We start from the raw sequence: 22,523 nt of genomic DNA on the forward strand, positions 1-22,523 counted from the left end.
ATAATAAATGACCAAACGAAACAAAATTTAACTAATAATTTACCTACGGCTAATGCTTTAAATCCAAATTTGATTGTGTATCAAGATAGGTCGTTATAAGGCAGGCTCTTCTTTTGTATAATATGTCTATTTGGTTCCTTAAATTTGTTTCAATAATAGCACTTTGAGTTCTTGGGTTAATTTAAAAGATAATAGCACTTCAATTTCAATAATACCAATTTTACCAGAGGTGTTAATTTTATTAATTTCTATTTTCTTTTAACTCTCACTTGGATCGTATATCAGAATAGGCTACGACTTCCAAATTCTTCATCTTTGGGGTGGGTCTTGAAGAACTAATCCTCTAGAAGCAAGCAATGAGCTCAATCTTCGATGCTCTAGGTGCCAAGACAGAAATTGGGTCGAGAGATTGGGAAAAGATTTCTGTTCTCTATCTCTTTTATTTTTCAATTTTGGTGTTGATGGTGGAGACAATTCTACTATGTGCAAATCTGAAATTTCCATTTGGGGGGAAGTTTTGTTCTTTATCTCTTTTACGTTATATATATTTCTTATATTTCTCATCATCTTTCTACCTCCCAAGTTCTATCTCCTGTCCTTCAGAAGAAGAAAAAATCCCGTCTCCTTGTGTTGACTGGATTCTCGTTGTCTATATTCTAATTCTTGGTACCGCTCCATATTTTTTCTTTAGAATCCAAAGTAGAGAATGTTTGTAAAATATCGTTGCAGGATTGGTTTGAATATTAAAATTAAGAAGAGCTGCATACTGAACATATGAACGGCAAGACCATCCAGAAGCGAAAGAAGAAGAGAGTAAATAATATTGGACATTTATTGAATGATACAAATGGGAAGTACATAGTGGGAAATAAACTACCTATGTAACTGATATATAACATTTAGTCGGTTTGTAGAGAATTGGAAAGGATGGGTAAGCAAGCAAAGTAGGTGGGAAATGAAATGTGGGTCAGAGGCTTGGGGAAAAGAGAAGCAAGGCGGAGTTGTCAGCGGCGTTTAGAAGCAGAAGTTTAATGGTCGGCGTGGGTAGGACTTGGAGGACGCTTAGTAGACGAAGTAGAAGCAGAAGTAGAATATGTAGAAGCAGAATCAATGAGGTGTGGAAATTTGAGTTTTGCCTTAGCTCCTCGGATTTTGAAAGCCGCTCGATCGTAGGCCAAAGCTGCTTCTTGGGCCGTTTCAAAGGTCCCCAGCCACGTTCTCGCTCCGTTTCTCTTTGGATCTCTTATCTCCGCCGCATATTTCCCCCATGGCCTCCGCCTCACTCCCTTGAATTTCTCCACCGCCGCCGCTTTATAATGATGATCCTGAATAATACTAAAAATCCCATCCCGGCCATCTCCACTCTTGTTTAAGTTTTCTTTCAGAAGATGCTGACGGATCGACTCCAACACATCAGACTCCCTCCACGACGACATTATTGTTATTATAATATATCTAACTTCGTGCAGTTAAATTATTTGCAGTGGCAGTTCTCCCTTGGGCCTTCTTCATTTTATATGTCCATCCCCTTAGTTCTCCGCTAGCTGCTTCCCTGAACCAACCTCCTTCAAATTTCCTCCAAATTATTATAAACGTACACCATGCATATTCATTAAAACAAAAACGTGGTTAAATTAATAATATATCATAATACCAATTCCATTATGTCCTATTCTATACTATCTCACCTCACCACACACATGTGCCGCAGAATTATATTTTAAGTTCACTCATTTATTATAATTATTCCCTGGGTTTCTTCTTCTTCTTTTTTATAAATAAAAGAAACAATTAATATTGTTATGGTTATAGGGTCAATGCGGATTCAAAGAAGTAGGGCTAAGGGTAACAACACGTTTTCAAAGTCTCTAACCTTGAATTTTTGACTTCTTTTTCCAAATTATTTATCATTTGATTATTTGATTTTGTTGTAACTTATGTACATAAAATCATTTTTACGTCAACACAAAGCTCTTCCACATCCACATTGTTTGTGTCAGCTACGCTTGCTTTTGTGAATAAATTACAAACAACGAAGCTTCCAAGTTTCACCTGACCTGACCAAGCTACTTAAATTAAAATTAAAACCACCCAATTAATTAATATTCAAATTCTATATTATGCCAACTACTACACGTTGTTTCAATCTTTCTATAAAAAAATAGCAATATTGTTCTTTTAGTGCACGTGAGGTTTTTTTTTTTTTTTTTCTTTTTTCCTGATTTGCGCTTTTTTAGTGTCCAAACCTCAAAGATTTATTAAATTTAGAAAAATATACGCGTTTTTAGTTCATAATTTGAATTATATTTCTGAAATTGTTTCCTTTATCAAAATTTTGAATTTTACTTTTAGAAATATAATATATATGTTATAAATTTATATAAAAAAGAGTTAAAATATATGTGTTGTATGATCTACTTTACTATAAGTTATATAACATTGCAAAATAATAATTATACAGGTTTTCAATTTTTTAGCTTGAAACACATTCACAAATAAATTCATACTAGTTTATTGTTCACTAATATTCAACAAGCTTAAGCTTAAGATTGAAATTGAATTGAAATAAATTGCATCTGGTTAGGAAATAAATTGTTCTTCTATTGAATTGAAAACATCAACATATGATTGGTATTTTATTTCTAAACAAAAGTTTAACATAAGATTCGTAGTTACTTCTAATTTGATGAATTAGTTTTGAATTTTGCTACTAGCTATATCCAATCGATTGAATTATGTTTGACATAATTATTATAGTACCCTAACAACTCATGCAAAAGTTAATAATTATTTTTAAGGTCGGTGTTTTTGGAGTCTGCCTTTGACTACCAATCATGACATTCTTTTGTTTTCAAGTTTTGTTCATTTGATACTCTTTATTATTTGATCATTTAGATTATTGAGGCTATTTTTTTACTTATTTGGTTTATTATTTATGCATGATTGTAATTTTAGTTACATAACTGTCTCTATAATTGTGTGTGGCCAGTAGTTATAGGGTTGTTTGGTCAGGAATCCAACTTTAAATGGGTTTATAACCTACTCTATGTTTAATTTGTTGCTTCAATTATATAACATGTGGTGTTCCCTATTATTATAACTTATGATATAATTACCTATAGTATTATTTATTTCAAATCTCTATTTGGTATAGTCCTTACTATTTTATACCGAAACCTATTTAACGATTTATCAAAATCATCCAAGATTAGTAACTATCAATTTATACCAATTCAGAAACTTGGAACCGCACTTCCTTTGTTTCCGAAAAATTAAAAAGTATTTTGTGAGAATAAATTTGAAGAGGAATAGAGAGCTTTTATATTTTCCTTCAGATTTATTTTCTTCCAAAATAATCTTTTATGTTTCTCATAGAATTTATTTTCTTTCAAAATATTATTTAACTTTAGTACAACAAAGATAGACATGGAAATTAAACATTACACATTTAGTATGACATTAAAGGTTCTGTCAATTAATGATGCGTTATCCTTATTTTGACGCCCTCCAAAAATACTGTTATACTCGTAAGACTTTTGCTTCATACCATACCTCTCCTCTCTACCCTAATCTGTCGCAAGCAGCGTATCATGATTTAATTGACTGATTTTCTTAAATCACGAGTTGATTGCTTTAATTTGCTAAACTTTTAGAAACTACTATAGTAGAGAGAAAATGTAAAAGTAGTAGACACGAAAACTTTTTAGACAATTATTTTATGAAATCAAACTTCACTAAGCAAATAATTCGCCCAAAGGGCTGCAACTTGAGATCTCACTATTAATAACAGGAGAAAGCTCGACTCCAATACCTCAACGTAACATTAAAAGGAATTGCCCGACCCCACTCGAAAATAGGGCTAAGAAATTCACTTCCCCTACGATAGTATATCATAATTATTAGAGATTTGCTTGGGAAAATGGTGGTCTTTTTCGAAGGTGATGGATGGCGGGGTGGATGTTTGTTATCAGCCGAAGCAATGATCCTTCTTCGTAACTTAAAGATTGCTCACTCAAGAGGTTTATCTAATTTGTGGATGGAATCTGATTTGGTTCAAACCATCCACTCTAATAGCCTTCTTGAATCCCCTCAAGGTATCGTTTGGAAGAAATTAATATGGAATTGGATGATTAACATTGCGAGACATCATAGCTACATGGGAAAATGTGTAAAAGTAGCAAAAATTTATTGGGCAGTGAATAGGAGAGACATTACAAATTTTGGATTCATAGCTACATCTAAGTGGTAGTTTTATTTCATAACTATATTTATTACTATTGGTTTTCTTTTTAAATGAGAAAGTTAAAGCTAGCTATGTGACATTTTGATAAGGATATATGTGTAATTTGATGAGTGATGTTGGAGATGACTGATCTTAATATATATGTAGAGATAGAAAATAATGGAGATTATAATTTGTGAAGGGCCAGGGTGAGAAATAAAAGGGTGATGGAACGGAAGAGTAGAATAAGTTGAATTCGGAGTTAATTAGTTGTTAGAAGAAATGATGTGAGGGAAGTTGAGTTTAGCTTTGGCCCCTCGCATCTGAAAAGCAGCTCGATCGTAAGCTAAAGCAGCGTCTTGGGCGGTGTGGTAAGTCCCCAGCCATATTCGAGCTCCTTTTCTGCTCGGGTCTCTGATTTCTGCCGCGTACTTCCCCCAAGGCCTCCTCCTAACTCCTCTGAACTGCAAACCTCGAGGCCGGGGCCGAGGCCGAGACTTCTCTTCCGGATTGTCTCTAATAATAATTGACGACATTTGATCCACCATATTGTTGTTGTTGTTGTTACTCATCTCCCAACCAGCTCCACTACAACTAATATCATACCTTATTATTCCATCCTCAACATTATTATTGGTACTCCCTTTCCCTAAGTCGTCTTCTAGAAGATGCCGCCGAATCTGCTCCAAAAGAAATAAATCCGACGACGACCCTTCCAAGCTGCTGCTGCTGCTGCTGCTCAACATGATTTTTCTGCTTCTAATTCTTCTTTGGTTTATTGTTATTAGAAGGAACCACACTACCACACTGTGTATTCTCTGTATAATGTGTGTTTCTGTATAATGTGTGTTTCCATCCATATCTACTCCTTTATATTATATATCCAAATACTAATATAATATAACTAATACCAACCCAACACACCACTTTCTTTGAAGCTTCCAAACCACCACGTGTTCACAAACTCCCTCATCTACGTATACTCTTTTTATCCCAACTACCTCTGAACCCATCAAACAAAATACTTTATGCTATATACATACATGTTAAATATTGACCTAAAGAGAATGTACTAAATGGTATCACGGCATAGGAGACTTTTTAGGTATGAAAGGAAAACGCTCCAACTATTTACAAATTATCAAAATGAAGTCTATCGATTTATCAATGATAAAAACTAATAGAAGTCTATCGTTAAGATAAACTTATTGAAGTCTATTAGTGCATATAGGTAAAAAAAAGTAATTAAAGTATACAATTTATAGAGGTTGATTGAAGTTTATCGATGTTTTTTTTTTTTTTTTTGTTATTTTTGTAAATAGTTGACATGTTTTTTTTGCAAAAAAATTTCAAGGACATATTAATTATAAATATTATTAGGGACATACAAAAATTAAAATATATATTTAAATGGAAGAAAAAGATTTGAATATACTTCTACACTATTAGTCATATGAAAGCAACGATTAGGTAGAACTTATCTCATAATACATTTCTCTTATTACATTGAATAAAAATTAATTATTAATTTTTTTCTTAAAAGAAAAAGGGTTAAAGTTTCTTGTTACACATAGCATGACAATTTTAAACGGAAAAGTATTTTTGTTAATATGCGGTATGTATTGTTTTTATTTTAGATTCCAAAATAAATTGAAATAGCAATAATAGTTAAAATAAATAATAAAGCATCGCACCACCCTTTTCCTAACATTGAAAACGTGCGGTTCAAGTATTTGTTAATAAATTAAAGGACAGTTCTCACTTGAATGTTCTTGGTTTCTTCTTATATAATATATAAATCTCTAAAACTTACCGCTATTTTGGAGTTATTTGCAATACAGAAAAGTAGCTTTCCTTGAATACAATAATAATTTTGGGCATTTATTTAATTGCTTGTCTATTGACTTCAACAAACAAGTCAAAAATGAGGAGAAATTTAGGAATATAGGGCTATCTCCAATGAGACCTAGTCATTTTTCAAAAGAAAATGTGAAGACTCATTTGGTAACATATGTTATGTGTCCAGAGATAGATTTATAAATGGTCCTATTCAACCACCTAAAAAGGAGGATAATTGATCTTTAGTTGAGCAACCACCTAAAAAGGAGGATAATTGATCTTTAGTTGAGCACTAAGCCTTACATCTCTTAGTACTATTTAGGCATTGGAGTGCGGTAAATTCAATACCACATCAATGAAAAGATCTCTTATGCAACTCAAGTCAAACAATAACGAGAATAGATTAGAAGGAAGCAAATTAAAGGTAAGCACCCTAAATGCAATCTAAATCATAACACGATTCAAAGCCAACAGTAACCAAAAGAGTCAAATTAGAGAACCGAAAATAATAATAATAATAATAATAATAATAATAATAATCTCTTGTTTCTTTGCTACTTTTGTATTCATGTAAATGATTTTGTTCATGAGTTAGTTATTTGCCTTGGTGTCTCCTCTTGTCCACTCAAATCCCACTGAATAATTCAGTTATAATAGTCAAACCCTGTAGAAAGCTATATCCGACTCTTTGTCGTCAATCTGCTCAGAACTAAATTGAGGAATTTGATTATCTATGGACTTAATAACGATGTAAGTTAATTATCTAGACTGATAAGTCTCATTCATCCAAAATGAACGCATCTATCGTCCAGGAATCGCAATTTACTGCAGTGTACAAATCGAAGAACTGCTCAATCTCTAAATGGTTTGTTCATATTAGACAGCCCTCAGTACGTGGATTCTTTCAGACACCAATTTATCAAATGCATCAATTCTAAGAGTGGAATATCTAACTACGAGGCAGATTGAATAGTGAAAGAACACATTTTAACATTAATGACCAATTACTTTTAGACGCCAACAAACTATCCTGCAATCCGAGAGTTAAAAGAACTCGAAGTCAAGATATTGACCACCAGACTTAACAACATCTGTACCTACCATCCTCTTACTGCTGCCGCCGACCCCTGTTGGGTCAACTACCCCAAACTTGGGCAGTTCGGCCTCCATTGGTCTTGGCACTTCTGGGGGCGTGCTGCATCGTATCAAAGCCCAATTCACACCTTCAAAGAAAGGATGCTGCTTGATCTCCGTTGCACCCCTCTTCACTCCGAGTCGATGCTGGGGCTCCTTTACTAGCAAACCACGAATAAGATCTCGGCTAGCATAACTAGTTGCTGGAGACTCCGGGAACTTCAGCTGCTGCCCTACAACGTTGAATAGTGTGGCTCTGTTTCCCGATCCCTTGAAGGGGGTCTTTCCATACAATAGTTCATGCAAGAAAATGCCAAAAGTCCACCAGTCAACAGCACTTCCATGACCCTCTCCTTTGATGATTTCAGGGGCTAGGTATTCATGGGTGCCAACAAAAGACATGGAGCGGGCAGCAGTAGGCTCTGCTACCAGCTCAGGAAGAGTACTGGATTGCAACCCCAGATCACCTCGAGGCTTGGGACTTTTCTTTTTGCTTTTCTGAGGGAAGAGTCGAGGAATAAAACATGCAGGTTGGATGCAAACTGATGATGGCTCAATACAGGCAGGCTGGACACAGAATGCAGCTCGTTTTGATGGGTCAGAATCGTATGAAGTTTTTATCAGGGTGGGTGACACTGCGCATCTTAGTGAAAGGTCAAAATCTGAGAGCATTATGTGGCCATCATCGCGAACCAATACATTCTCCGGTTTCAAGTCCCTATAGACCACTCCAAGCATGTGAAGATATTCGAGAGCCAGTAAAACCTCTGCCGCATAGAACCTGCAAATACATAAACAAATTTAGTATCATATCCCAAATGAACAACATTCTTAAATTAAAAATTGATCCAAAGGCTTAAGTTGATGAGTAAAGATAAATTTAATATCATATCTAACACTCCCCTTATTTGCAGGCTCGAAATATATGAAAGGTCCAATAAGTGGAGATCAATATAAAATAGGGAGAAATAACAAACACAAGGATTTGAGTGCAGAAGCTAATAAACCAATCAGCTCTGATATCATCTCAAACCACCAATTGATCTAAAAGCCAAAGCTAATGAGTGAAGGTAAATTCAATATTATATTTAAGAAACACAACCTAAAATCCTCGGTGGAGGGTTGCCAAGGAGAATAAAAGGTCAGCAATCTAAGTGGATAATAAAATAAGTGCAAAAAGAAGCACAGTCCACTAAAAAATAAATGAAGCAGAGTAGACCTACAGGAATGAAAACAATCACGAAATTGTAGTCTATTACCTCCAGTCAAAATAGGATACAGCAATGACGTGGTGGAAAAATTAGGAGCTGTCAATGGACCTTTACTTAGACATGTGGATGTGTCTCTACATCCAAGTTGAATAACAAGGATGGAAGAAAACACGCATTCAAACACACAAAATGTAGAAAACAAACTGACCACAAAAGAAAAAACCACAGGGGAGAGGGACCAATATCTTTCATTTGAAAAACGAATCAATGTTGTGATAAAAGAACGTTTGCCATAATGTATAACATAACCTATCAGTTTATATATAAATATGAACCTGCACAATGTCTTCAAATGCAACTCTAACCTCTATTATCCTCATTCTTTCTCAAGTTCTCAGTCCAAAGGGATGTTGGAACTCCAACACAGTTTGGAATCAAGATCCTTTATTACTTCACTTTCTTTACACAATTAGGATTGAAGAGATATCAATCCTTGTTTACAATCTACAATTCTGTTCTTCTCTCAACCAGAAAATCAGAATTCTATTTCTCACTCAATTCTCTAACAAAACAGAACATGTCCCTTCCCTCCCACGCTAACTCTATTTAACAGCTTTTCCCGCCCAAATACAGCTGTCTTTCCCACCAAAACCTGCGCACTAACTCTATTTAAAATCACGTGTTTTTTTATCTAGTATTTTCTACACGTGCTACTTACTAACAAAGCCTATTCTTCCTTCTACTGTAAACTTGTTTAATAAGAGGTCTATCATTACTTCCCCCTTTTAAATTCACCTTGTCCTCAAGGTGAAGAGTTGGAAATTTTTCTTTTATTTCTTCATAGGATTCCCAAGAAGCTTCATGCTTAGGCAACCCTTTCCAGCTCACCAAAACTTCCCACTGTTCAGCCCCTGTCTTTCGGTATTCAACAACTTCTTCTGGTTCAGACTTCCATGTATAATTCTCATCAACAAACTGAATAGTAGGTTGAATATTTTCATGCTGTCCCACCAATTTCCTCAACTGAGATACATGGAATACCGGATGAATTCTGGAATTCTCTGGCAACTGTAAACGATAGGCGACGGGTCCAATCTTCTCAATAATTTCATATGGCCCGAAGAAACGAGGAGCAAGCTTTTCATTCCTCCTACTTCTCACCGTAATCTGTCGATAAGGGCGAATGCGCAATAACACAAATTCCCCTACAGAAAATTCCACATCTCTCCTTTTTCGATCCGCATATGACTTCATTTGCTCTTGTGCCAAGCGCAAATGTTCTCGTAAAGAAACCAGAACAATATCTCTTTCCTGCAGCATCTCTTCAACAGTAGAATTCTTAGATGGAGAACTTCCATAAGATACAATAGTAGGAGGTTGTCGGCCATAAACAACTTGGAATGGAGTCATACCAATTGAACGTTGATAAGTCGTATTATACCAATATTCTGTCCATGGCAGCCATTTAATCCACTCCTTGGGTTTCTCATTACAAAAGCATCTCAAATATGTTTCCACCCCTCTGTTCACAACCTCCGTTTGGCCATCTGATTGAGGATGATAAGCTGTGCTTTTATTTAATTTGGTGCCCGACAAACGAAACAATTCAGTCCAGAATTGGCTAAGGAATACCTTGTCTCTATCCGATACAATGGATAAGGGAAACCCGTGCAATCTTACTACCTCCTTAACAAACAACTCTGCTACCAATTTAGCAGTAAACGGATGCTTCAATGGTAAGAAGTGCCCATATTTGCTCAATCTGTCTACCACAACCAGAATTACCTCATACCCATTTGATTTTGGAAGTCCTTCCACAAAATCCATGGATATCTCACTCCATATAACCTGAGGTATCTCCAATGGAACCAGTAAACCGGCAGGTGATAGAGCCATTGTTTTATTTCTTTGACAAGTTAGGCACTCTTCACAGTGTTTTTTAATTTCTGCCTTCATCCCTTTCCAGTACAACTCCGCTGCTATTCTTTTATAAGTTCTCAGAAACCCAGAATGTCCACCAACTGCTGAATTATGAAAAGTTTCTAGAATTACTGGTTTCAAAGAAGATTGCTGAACAATTACCAATCGGTTCTTATACATCAGCAATCCTTTCTGCAAAGAATAGCTGTCTACTTGCAACTCTTCTCCTTGCTCAAGCTGTCTTACTATCTCTTTATACTTAGAATCTTGAGACACCTCTCTTTTGATCACATCCAAATCAACAGTGATCGGTATAGACAACCCAAACAACTGTACTTCCTCTGGTTTCCGTGACAGAGCATCAGCTGCTCTGTTTTCCACTCCCGGTTTATAGTCTACCTCAAACGAGTAGCCCAACAATTTAGCTATCCACTTCTGATACTGCGGTTGTATAATCCTCTGATCTAACAAAAATTTAAGCGCCTTCTGATCAGTTTTGACTCTAAACTTCCCAATCAGCAAATACGGTCGCCATCTTTGGACTGCTAACACAATAGCCATAAGTTCCCTTTCATACACCGGTCGACCTCTATCTCTCAGTGCTAATGTGTGGCTGAAATATGCTAGTGGTCTTTTGTCTTGAACCAATACAGCTCCAACTCCATATCCAGATGCATCAGCCTCTATTTCAAATTGCTTATTGAAGTCCGGTAAAGCTAACACTGGTAAGGATACCATTGCAGACTTCAACCGGTCAAAAGCCTGAGTAGCTTCCTCAGTCCAACTAAATCCTCCTTTCTTTAATAACTGAGTAAGTGGTGCAGCAATAGTACCGTAATTGCGCACAAAACGCCGGTAATATCCTGTCAATCCAAGGAATCCTCTAGTTTCTTTGACATTTGTAGGTCGTGGCCAGTCACAAATTGCTTTAATTTTCTCCGGATCCACTGCCACACCCTCTCCCGAAATCACATGTCCCAAATACTCAATTTTCTCTTGAGCAAACTGACATTTCTTCTGGTTAGCATACAGTTCATGTTGCCGCAGCACTTTCAACACCATTTCCAAGTGTAACACATGCTCCTTCTCATTTCTACTATAAACCAATATGTCATCAAAAAAAACTAACACAAACCTTCTGAGAAATGGTTTGAAAATTGCATTCATCAAAACTTGAAAGGTAGCCGGAGCATTGGTCAGCCCAAATGGCATGACTAAAAATTCATAATGGCCCTCATGTGTTCTAAAAGCCGTTTTCTCTATATCTTCATCAGCCATTCTAATTTGATGATACCCCGATTTCAAATCAATCTTGGAAAATAGAGTTGCTCCACATAGCTCATCAAACAATTCCTCTACTACTGGTATGGGAAACTTGTCGGGGATCGTGGCATTGTTTACTGCTCTATAATCTACACAAAATCGCCAACTCCCATCTTTTTTCTTAACCAACAGAACTGGACTGGAATATGGACTTGTACTTGGCCTTATCACCCCTGAATCCAACATTTCTTGAACTAACTTCTCCATTTCCCCCTTCTGATGAAATCCATATCGATATGGCCGCACATTAATTGGTTCAGTCCCATCTTTCATATGTATATGATGCTCTATCTCTCTCCGAGGAGGTAATTTTTCTGGCCAATCAAAGACATCTTGGTACTGTTTGATCACTGAACTAATCAGTCCCTTGCTCACTGCTTCTGTGTTTAACAAACAATACTCCTCATCTCCTACTGTTCTCACTTGCAAGGATCTACACTCAATCAAGAATCCACTATCCCTTTCTTCCCAGTTTTTCATCATATTCTTTAGGCTGATCCTTGCCTTAGTCAAGCTAGGATCCCCTTTGATCTTTACCTCTTTTCCTTCAGCCACAAAGGATAGAGATAGGTTCTTCCAATCTACTATAGTTACCCCCAATGAGTACAACCATTGCATTCCCAAAATGACATCTACTCCTCCAAGTTCTAAAGGAAGAAAATCCTCCACAATCCTCCAACCATTCAACTGCACTTCTAGTTTTTCACAGATTCCTTTACCCTGAACAGCTGCTCCAGAACCTAAGATTACGCCATAGTGTGAAGTTTCTCTGACTGGTAAAATCAATTTCTTTACTAGTTTTTCAGACACAAAGTTATGTGTTGCTCCGCAGTCGATCAATACAATCACTTCTTCTCCAAGCAATTTACCTCTCACCTTCATAGTTCCAGGATCATTGAGACCAACCACCGAGTTGATTGATAATTCAACCACTGTGGTTAAGTCCCCATTGACTTCTAGGCCGCCCAAATCTTTTTCCTCTTTTTCTTCCTCAACGATTTCATATTCATCTTTCCCTTCGGTTATTACAAACATCCTCAACTCACGTTGTTCCTTCAATCTACACTTATGATCTGCAAAATACTTCTCATTGCAACGAAAACATAAGCCCTTCTCTTTCCGAGCCTGAAATTCTGCATCAGGTAGCCGTTTATATGTTCCCTCCCTTCGATTTTCATTGGATGCCTGACTTCTCAAGGTTATGGTTCGAGTGGAAAATGAAGAATTTCCTTTAATGTCTCCTGCTACTCCTCCCGGATTTATTTTCCCATTGCTAGCAATCTGACTAGACAACTTACCCCCTGAGTACCCACTCATTTTCGCCTCCATTCTTACTATTTCTCTATTTTCAACCATTTGTGCCGCTTCCATCATTTCTGCCAAACCCTTCGGTCGACAGAAAACAACTTCTGATCTAACCCACGGCAACAGGCCATTCATAAAAGTATCTTCAATCACCCATTCCGGCAATTCATTAACTGGAGCTACCATTTTGTCAAACAAATTTATATATTCCTCTACAGAACCCTCTTGTTTAATTCTCAGAAATTGCCCGCCAATAGTGCCATCTTTACTGGACCGAAAACGAATTAACAACCTCTCCTTCATATTCGACCAACTAACAAATTTATTTCTCTCCTCTTGAGATCTATACCAATTCAGTGCTGGACCATCGAAACTAATGGTCGACACCAACATTTTTTCAGACTCTGTTAATCTATGAATTTGAAAATACCTCTCTGCTCGGAACAGCCAAGAATCGGGATCCTCTCCAGTGAAAACGGGCATCTCGATCTTTTTAAATTTGTTTCGGTCAGAGTATCCATCGTCGCTGTCGATCCTCCGTTCTCCTCCATCGTTTCGGTGATTCCGATTCGATTCATTCATTCTACTGGAGGACGCGTCGCTTTCTTTCCCTTTCGCTTTTTCAAAATCCTTCACGGCGGGTTCTGTCGCTTGCCCACTCATCATTGATCTCTCCTTCGAACTCGTCTCAATGATCGTGAACAAAAGCTGCTGCTGTTTTTCCGACTGAAGACGCATTAGATCGATGCTCTTCGCGATTTCGGCTAATCCTCCCTCAATCGCCGGCATTTTACTCAACTCTTTCTTCATTCCGGCAATCTCCTGGTCGATGTATTCCAACCGTTCTTCAATGCGGGTCTGCACCATCCCTCCCGAATCACGGCTCTGATACCAAAATGTTGGAACTCCAACACAGTTTGGAATCAAGATCCTTTATTACTTCACTTTCTTTACACAATTAGGATTGAAGAGATATCAATCCTTGGTTACAATCTACAATTCTGTTCTTCTCTCAACCAGAAAATCAGAATTCTATTTCTCACTCAATTCTCTAACAAAACAGAACATGTCCCTTCCCTCCCACGCTAACTCTATTTAACAGCTTTTCCCGCCCAAATACAGCTGTCTTTCCCACCAAAACCTGCGCACTAACTCTATTTAAAATCACGTGTTTTTTTATCTAGTATTTTCTACACGTGCTACTTACTAACAAAGCCTATTCTTCCTTCTACTGTAAACTTGTTTAATAAGAGGTCTATCAAGGGAATCCAGGAACAATCAGTTATCTAGTTACCCAAAGAATACGACGTGTGTCTTTTTAAATCAGAGGTTGCAAGTGTGTGAGTAAAGATTCCTTCAATTGGGACATGCCTTGTAGAACCCTCCTCCCCACCCCCAAAATTAAGGACCTTCTTTACCTGCTCCATTTCACATTCTTATCAATTTGCTGACTAGATTAACCAATGTCAATGGCATGTGAAAATTTTCCCATCTAGAGCTAACGGCTAATACAAGGTATAGCAGATGAATATCGATGTTTGGTTTGGCTGGCATGCAAACGAAGCTGGTTCAATAAGCAAGGAACAAATGACTTGGTGATTTTGTTGGATTGCAATTCTTACGGGATGAAATCTGGCAACTTCTGTGCCTAGGGATCAAGGATAGATTCCCATCTCTGAAATAGTGTGGGAGTATTAGAGCAGAAGCAAAAAAACATCTTCCTGCTCCAGATGAGAAAGGGAGATATGGTGATAGAAATGACCTGTGTGTTTGCCAGAAGGTATGCCCTCAAGCATGGACTTTAAGATTCGGTCCCTATGTTGTTCCTAAGAGCACAGGTCAAGGAATTAATTACTTTAGAGAAAGTTCTTATAATCAACTAAAATAGAGTTTACAAGTAAAATACTACTCGTTCTCTGTAGCCAGTTAGCCTTCATCCTACATCCATTCTATCAAGAATATATAGATTTATCGAGTAGACTCATTTTCAGAAAGAAGGAAAATAAATTTAGGCTAGGAAGTATCCACGCAATACTAAACAGAAGCTTTATTTTCACTACTGCAGTTTATCTGCCATTAGCTTTATAGATCGTTGAAATGCATAACCAGGAAGAAAGGGGGGAATAACAACAGAATCAACCACTTTAGCAAAGGACTTTAAGTATCGATAAAAGTTGTACTGAAAAAACGTTCAAACTCCAATGATGAGACAAATAAAAACAACCAACTATGGACTGTTGTCAGGCTCGGCTGGACTATCATATTTTGGTTTTACAGAGCCCATCCATCAAAGAAACTGCAAGATCTATGATAGTCCACATAGTTTAGGAGACATTCAAATAAAGAACGATGACACAACTAAAAGCAAAGGTTTTCCTTTTTTGGGGTTTTTTTTTTTTTTTTTTGTGAGCCTTTGTATTCTTTCATTCATCTCAATTAAAGTTGTTTAATAAAAACAGGAAAAAAGAAATTACAACTATAGGCAGTTAGAATTGAAAGACGCTAGATCAACACATGTTGTGGAGCATAAGCCTGATTAGAGTAAAATGTTTCATCCCTTCCAGAAACTGTGTTGAATGAGAACAAGAGAAAGGGGGGAAAAAGAAAGAAAACATCAACTACAACAACAATTGGATCTAGATATTAAGATCGAGAAAAGCATGTGATTTAAAATTAATTGAAAACTGTGGAAGTGAAGGAAGAATTACTAGCAGGCAAAGCACCAAAGGAGTCACTAGAGAACTGCCGTTCATGGTATTTTTCTCAGTAAAGTATTTAACGTACCTCGCGGCATACTCGGAGAAGTGTTTCCCCGGTTGGCGTTGCCTCAAAGTGTGCAGGTCTCCCCCTGGACAATATTCCATTACTAGACAGGAAAATCTGTCAGTCTCAAAATGGGTGTACAAAGTCGGCAGAAATGGATGGTCAAGTAACTGCAAGATCTCCCTTTCTGTCTGAGCTCTCGTTAACTTCTTCCTTATAGCAAGCGATGCCTTGTCCATTACTTTCATTGCAAAATAACAGCGCGTTCCACTTAGCTCTGAGAGATAAACACTGCCAATATCACCACAACCAAGTCTTTTCAGCAGTCTAAAATGGCTCATGCCTAATATTCCATCTCTTGCTCGAATAGCAAGGATGGCTTTCCACCTCGGATCGTTTCCTTTGTGGGGCTTATTAGCACTTCCTGTGATATTGCTCCAACTACTATCGTCACTGAGACCACTGCTATCACTAGCTCGACTAACACTTGTTTTTGCACTCTCGAGAGAGTCCCCTCTCATGCTTCCTTTTGCACTCTCGCAGTTCCGCTCAATACTAACCATTCCATCACTTCGATAAGTGCTAGCACAACTATTAACAATGCTCATAGCTGTGACAACTCCACTACTGTCAATGCTACTGTGTGGACTTACATTGCCACTTGGTGGCAAAGAAGCATCCCAAACGCATTCCTTCTCCTCAGAATCGGGGGGAAGTAGAGAGGTTTCTGTATTTTGTGATGCACGAGGAATTGAGAAGGGGGAAGATAAAACACCCAAGTCATGCAGCTCGTCAACTAAGCTTTCTGCAGGAGAGAGAACAGCAGGGCTTGGTTTCTTGGCTGGAACCCTGATTGAAAGATCCTCCAGAAAAGGGCCCTTTACGGAAAAACTCTTCATCAAGCAGCCAGGATCAGGCTTATTTTGCCCAATGGGTACATAAACAGTTCTCATTAGATCCATATCCACGGGCTCTGGCGGGTGGCTAGCCCCAGAGAAGGAACTTGGACCACCCTCCTCAATCAAAGAGCTACTACCCTTTAAATTGATATCACGCTTAGCGTCTTCCTGCCCCAAAAAAGAGGATTTTCCCTTCGATGTCCGTATAGGTGCAGAAATTTCTGAATCTTGAAATCCTTGCCCAATTGATCTTCCAACGTCTCTTACCTTAGCTGAGTGCATGTTCGACCAGTGGCCAGCTTGCTTGGCTGAGGCCACATGTGCTTTTGGTATATCATCCAAAACACAAAATTTTCCTGGAAGTACATTTGATTCTGGAAGCATCTCTATGGGCAGAAATAATGGTAGTGCTTTTGACTCTGGAATCCTCTTCATATCTAGTGACTTGTGTCATCACATAGAGAAATTTCCAAGGGAAAAAATTCTGCGGAAATGAAATTTGATTCAGTTAATCCTATCTTCAACTGGTGAGATCTAAAAAAACAAACCTACTAATCAATGTATTTTTATTCATTATTCCAGGCGTTCTCTAAAATAAATGAATGAATGCGCCATACTCGCTCACAAGAAAACCAGTTGACTAACAGGGGAAAAAACAGTGAGAAAACGATTTGTTACGTCTCGCGTATGGTGTGATTTTACAATCAATCGATGAAGGCGGGGTAACGACAGAAAACAAACCCTTAAAAGTAACTATCATTGTCTACCTAATTTCCAAAGCAGAAAGGGGGAGGAGATATACCTAGGAAAAGAAAATGAATGAGGAGAACTGGAGAAGAAGTATTGAAAGAAACTAGGGAAAAGCAGTTAACAATGTGAGGAATATTCGTGTACAGGAAACAGAGATCCCCGAGAACTCAAATTATTGTAAAACCTAATGCAATCGAAAACCAACATCCTGCAAGGGGGAAAAAAGGTGAGTGAAGGTTAACGATATAACCCCGTGCCCTGGGAGCAGTTAGAAACTTCAAAACCCAAGTGGAGTAGATTGCATAAACAAGAAGCTAAGAAAATTAGATAAGCAGTGAAATTCCAATATTGACAATGTTTTTTAGCCATTCCATAAAATCACATTCGAGGAAGGTGGGAAAAAGAGTGTAAAAAGAGGAGTGAAAGAGAGGGAAATGTTAAAATGAAGTGTAAGTTAAAAAGTAAAGAAGAAAAAGAGATCTGGAGGAGGAAATGAGGGGATGAGGTGAAGAAGAAGAAGAAGAGAAGTTGAACCTGGAAGAAGAGAGTATGAGAAGGGTAGGGGCCTGCAGGGTGGAGCAGAGCGTTCAGTGAGGTTGGGGAGAGGTAACAGAAGGCGGAGAAGAAGGCAGTGCTGGCGGTGGTCTAGGTGTAGGTGTAAGTGTAAGTGTAAGTGGGAAGGAAGGAAGGAAGGTTGTGGTTATGGTGTTTTGTTTTTGGCTTTTTTCTTGGTTTGAGTTGGGCGGAAAATGGAATGCGGAACGCAACTTTAGCAGTGAGTGACTGTGAAAGAGAAAGAGAAGAGAGGGAAGTGTGGGACAGTCACCTCAGGAATGGACCCACTTTTGTTCCTCCTTTAACCTGCACTTCTTTTCAAACAGGTGGGGACGCTCCACTCCGCCTCGCCCTACTACTCTCCCTTTCGCCTATTTGCTATTGCTTTAATCTCGGAAGTATTAAGTATAAGCAACCAACCCCTATAATCTGAGTTCGTACGACTACTACTGCTGCTGCTTTGAATTTTCTCCATTTTCATCTCCACCACCCCCACTTACCTTACGCATTCCTATTTTCTTCTTTTCTCTGTTATCCTCTCCCCTTTTTTTCTTTCTTTTATAAAATTTAATTTGTCTATCTACCTTGTAATCGTCGAACTTGTTCCTATATACTTAGGCTTATTGTCTCCCCAGTACTAAACATAGGGATTGGGTTTCCTAAGCTGTTTCTTCCATATGTATTCTATTTGGCTTTTTAAATATTTATGCTCCTCCTATTGAAAAGAAAAAATATGTGAGGCTAATGCATAATTAGTTAATTATGTGACTAATTCAACAAGTATTCTAATTTTAATCTATGAAACCATATTGCTTTGAGTGGCCCAATTCTCAATAAACGTTAAATTGTAACATATAACCAATGAGCCGTAGATAATAATAATGATTTGTCATTTAAGTGTATAGCTTATTCGTGGAGTTGTAAATTTTGGATGGAAATAAGTCTAGTGGTGGTTCACCAAAAATTACTAACATAACAACAAACATTATATTGATTCTTGCTTGTTATTATTCCAATTTTAGGGTGTATAACAAGTATATCAAGAGTAATAGTACATCGATTCTAGCTACTTTTATGGTTGGTGTAAAAGTCCATTCATATATTTTATATGTTGCATAAAACAAATGATATACCAAATTTATCATTCATTATATCATAGTTACAAGTCAACAAGTTTTTCATATAATATTTGTTATTTGTCTGTCAACTTAATTCAATCGTTATTCACTTGTTTTTGTAAAATATCATTTTTTACGTCATTGAATTATAAGTGTTTCGATTCGCCTTATTGGCAATTAGCCATTTTGAGTATACGTTGATAAAATATATACCAAAGCTTGAAAATTAATTTTGAATAGACAAGTTATTCAATACAATATTAACGATATTGCAGTTTATTTGAAAGAAAATTTTAACCAATACAATAAGGTTATGTATTTGAATTATATTTATAATTAATTGGTGGTATACTGCTAATACCAACGTATGCTTGAAAATAATTTTTAATTATTATTGTATATTAATATTACCCCTCACTATTAAATTTTAAATGATTTTTTTCATAAGTGCAAATAAAACTACTTTTGCACCAATGATCTAGTACTTAGCATTTCACTCCGAACAAATTATGACATATTATTGATATCCTAAATAATATATTTTAAATACATCTTGAATTAGTATTAGTGTAAAATTGAAATACCAAAAGTTATAGTTCAATGATATATTTCATATATTTTGCATATCAACAATGTATACATGCTATATAATTGATATACTGAACTAAATGTAATTTACACCATCAAACTTCCAAAATAAAAGAAATTAGTTGATATACTTTATATTTGTTTCTTTATTAGTTGACATAGTTAGTTACAACCAATATATATAAAAAATACTTGTATCCCATTTGTTACACACCACAATTTTTGTCTCTCGTTTCTATTACAAACAAATGAGGAAGCTAAAAAATAACTTTTGTTTTCAAATAAAAGAAGTAACATGGTTTCATAGAGGAAAAGGAAAAAAAGGTATACGGTAACTATTTCATGTATGATCATGTCAACAAGCTATTTATAGTCACCAAACTTGAATCACATCTCATTCATTTGAGTTGTAATATTTTATTGAGAAAGAAGCTAATTGTACAATAACGCGTTATACAGTCAAAACTTATAATTATTTACCATCGCAGCCCAAAACGGTAAGGAATATATATATATATATATATATAATTGTCTAGATTTAATACTTAAAAAAGGTCCTCAGTATAAACTCTTATGAAAGCTATTTATGATAAATTCCAAGCATATTTTGTAACTAAAAATTATTGTTCTGTATTTCAAATAGAAGTAAGACATCCAAATTTGGCTATCCAACTTTACATACACATTATTTACATTAATTTTTATTTAAATACTTAAATAAATAAATTAAAAGAGTTTTTCTAGTTAATAATAAAAATAATTGTTTAACCTGTCTGTCTTACTAATTATTTAATTATATTTAATTTTTTGTATAACTGCTGAGACCAATATGTGCACATCTGGAAGCCATCCAACAAAATTTCTAGCTATTATATATGGTATGTCTATGTGGCTTGGCCACTGGGGCTGTCATAAATTTAATTGTATAAAATAGTCCCTTTCTTGCATGTTTCGATGTCTAAATAGGTTGAAACCCCATACAATGTTACGTCACAGTCTCAAAAAAAAAAAAAAAAAAAAATAATAATAATAATAAAAACCAGATCTTATTGGAATCACCGGGAATACGGCCTTTTATTTTCTTAATTGTCTTTTGACTTGTTTTTGATTTCGAGTGAGAAGAGAACTTGTGTCTAAACATTCATTTTGCATTATCTCCAGTCCCAGATTTGCTTTGTTCTCCTCCTCAAACATTGTACAGATTATTGCAGAGAACACCGACATGCAATTCTTGAATTTCCAGAACAGCTAAATATAAAGTTAAGTTATTATTATTTGTGTTAGCTTCAAATTTATTAGAAGTATTAAGTGAGTTTAGCTATTCAGCTGAAACCAACTAATATTATCATTAGTTGTTGTTATGATTGGTTATTTCTTCACAGTTTTCCTCTCTCCGCATTTATAAATATCATTGGTATATTCATTAATAATATGGAGAGTCATTTAATTTTTATTTCCGAGTTTAGTAAAATTCAAAAGGGTCTAATAATCGAAAAGAAATTAATAAGATGACAAGTTCATTAGCTCAGACGAATTAGAAGGATTTGGTAATTGCCACCTATGGGTTTGGCATGTGACGGATAATATTAAAAGAGAGAGAGAGAGAAAAGAAAAGTAAGATGGAGGGAGCAATAATGATAAAGAATAAATATAGGAATATGTGAGAAGAGAAAGGACGTGGTAATGTGTGATGAGCAGTGAGTAATAGAGGAATGAAATTGAAGTGTGATGAGTAGCGAGTAATAGAGGAAATGGACTTGAAGTTAGACCAAACAAAGGGACCATGTGAAAAGTGAAACTAAAAGTAGGAATGAAATGGCAATAGCAATACAATGAGAGATGGAGAAGAGAGAAGATTCAACTTTCATTGGGAATCGCAGAGCATTGAATAAATGTTTCAACCAAATACTTGATTTGTACAAATTAATAACCAAAAATATCGATAAAGTAATTTGGAAGCACATAATAAAGTGCCTGCCTACACAATTAGTCAAAGCGACCACTTCCCCAACTTTTGTCATTTTGACTCCCAACCTTCTGCCACTGCTACAGTTCTAAGTTGTTTGTTTCTCCTTTATCACTTCTATTTAATAGAGGGGGTTCCTTTTTCTTTTTCTTTTTCCCTTTTTTTTTTTTCATTCAAGAGCTATGTATAAATTACATAATTTGATGGAGAAATCCCATTTCTAAATTGAAATATATTTTTCAGTTTCACCCTCTGCAAACAAAGCAGTGAATGGATGATTTAAGCCACTTGTTAAGACGTCTTAATTTGAAAGGTTTTAATATATAGTTTTTTTTTTTCCTTTCTAAAAAACAAAATAAAATAGAGTAAGAGAGATGATGATGATGATGATGTAGGCGATGATTGGGGAAGTAAAGGTGTATGGCGAGCAAAAGCATGAAATGAACAAGTTGGCGTGTGAGAGCAGCCCAAGCTCTAATCCCAGGAAAGCAAAAACAAGTTTAGTGATTAAAATGATTAGTCTCTTAATATTTAAACTACTCATGTCATGAGTCACGCCAATGAGAATGAGAAAGACAGAGTGGGAAAATATAAAAACAAAATAAAGAGAAAGGTTTTAAATTTTGTATTCTTTTTGCGTATTGTGTGGGGCCCTGCGGGGTTGCTCTTGTTCTTTGCTTTATTGAAAAGTTTGGCAAATTGGGGTTTGAAAGTTTGAGATTTGGGTTATTGGAATTAGGAAAAGAAGAAAATAAGGTACTTAAAGTTGGCTTGTTTCATGATTCCTTTCTCACTCGCTCTCTGGTCCACTGGAAAATGCTTTTGCAGCTGCTGTTTGTTTTGTTCTTCCTTCCAAATTTCCAGCTTCACTGCTTGTGGTTTTTTTTTTTTTTTTTTCCTCTCTCCTTTCTTTTCTTTCTATTTTAAATT

The 22,523-nt window shown here is 36.2% G+C and overlaps 3 protein-coding genes across 4 annotated transcripts; all 3 read right to left on the bottom strand.

Moving 5' to 3' along the window:
• Window positions 1–1,028: 1,028 nt before the first annotated feature.
• Window positions 1,029–1,436, bottom strand: LOC103484163 (ethylene-responsive transcription factor 13-like). The gene has a single exon (XM_008441127.3). It carries the CDS (start codon window positions 1,434–1,436, stop codon window positions 1,029–1,031), a length of 408 nt encoding a protein of 135 aa, XP_008439349.2.
• Window positions 1,437–4,488: 3,052 nt separating this feature from the next.
• LOC127149933 (ethylene-responsive transcription factor 1-like) lies at window positions 4,489–4,968 on the bottom strand. Its single transcript, XM_051086331.1, has one exon. It carries the CDS (start codon window positions 4,966–4,968, stop codon window positions 4,489–4,491), a length of 480 nt encoding a protein of 159 aa, XP_050942288.1.
• A 1,900-nt stretch (window positions 4,969–6,868) lies between these two features.
• Window positions 6,869–18,116, bottom strand: LOC103483101 (serine/threonine-protein kinase D6PKL2). Of its 2 annotated transcripts, XM_008439541.3 has the most exons (4): window positions 17,901–18,115; window positions 17,419–17,574; window positions 15,739–17,100; window positions 6,869–7,976 (listed from the first exon to the last, which is right to left on the bottom strand). In XM_008439541.3, exons 3-4 carry the CDS (start codon window positions 17,049–17,051, stop codon window positions 7,106–7,108), a joined length of 2,184 nt encoding a protein of 727 aa, XP_008437763.2. In that variant the 5' UTR covers window positions 17,052–17,100; window positions 17,419–17,574; window positions 17,901–18,115; the 3' UTR covers window positions 6,869–7,105. The 2 variants fall into 2 exon arrangements, with proteins under 2 accessions (XP_008437763.2, XP_008437762.2); XM_008439540.3 differs by lacking the exon at window positions 17,419–17,574 and having other exon boundaries at window positions 17,901–18,116.
• Between the last annotated feature and the right edge of the window lie 4,407 nt (window positions 18,117–22,523).

Source organism: Cucumis melo, chromosome 6 (assembly GCF_025177605.1).
Source record: "Cucumis melo cultivar AY chromosome 6, USDA_Cmelo_AY_1.0, whole genome shotgun sequence".
NCBI classification, from domain to species: domain Eukaryota; kingdom Viridiplantae; phylum Streptophyta; class Magnoliopsida; order Cucurbitales; family Cucurbitaceae; genus Cucumis; species Cucumis melo.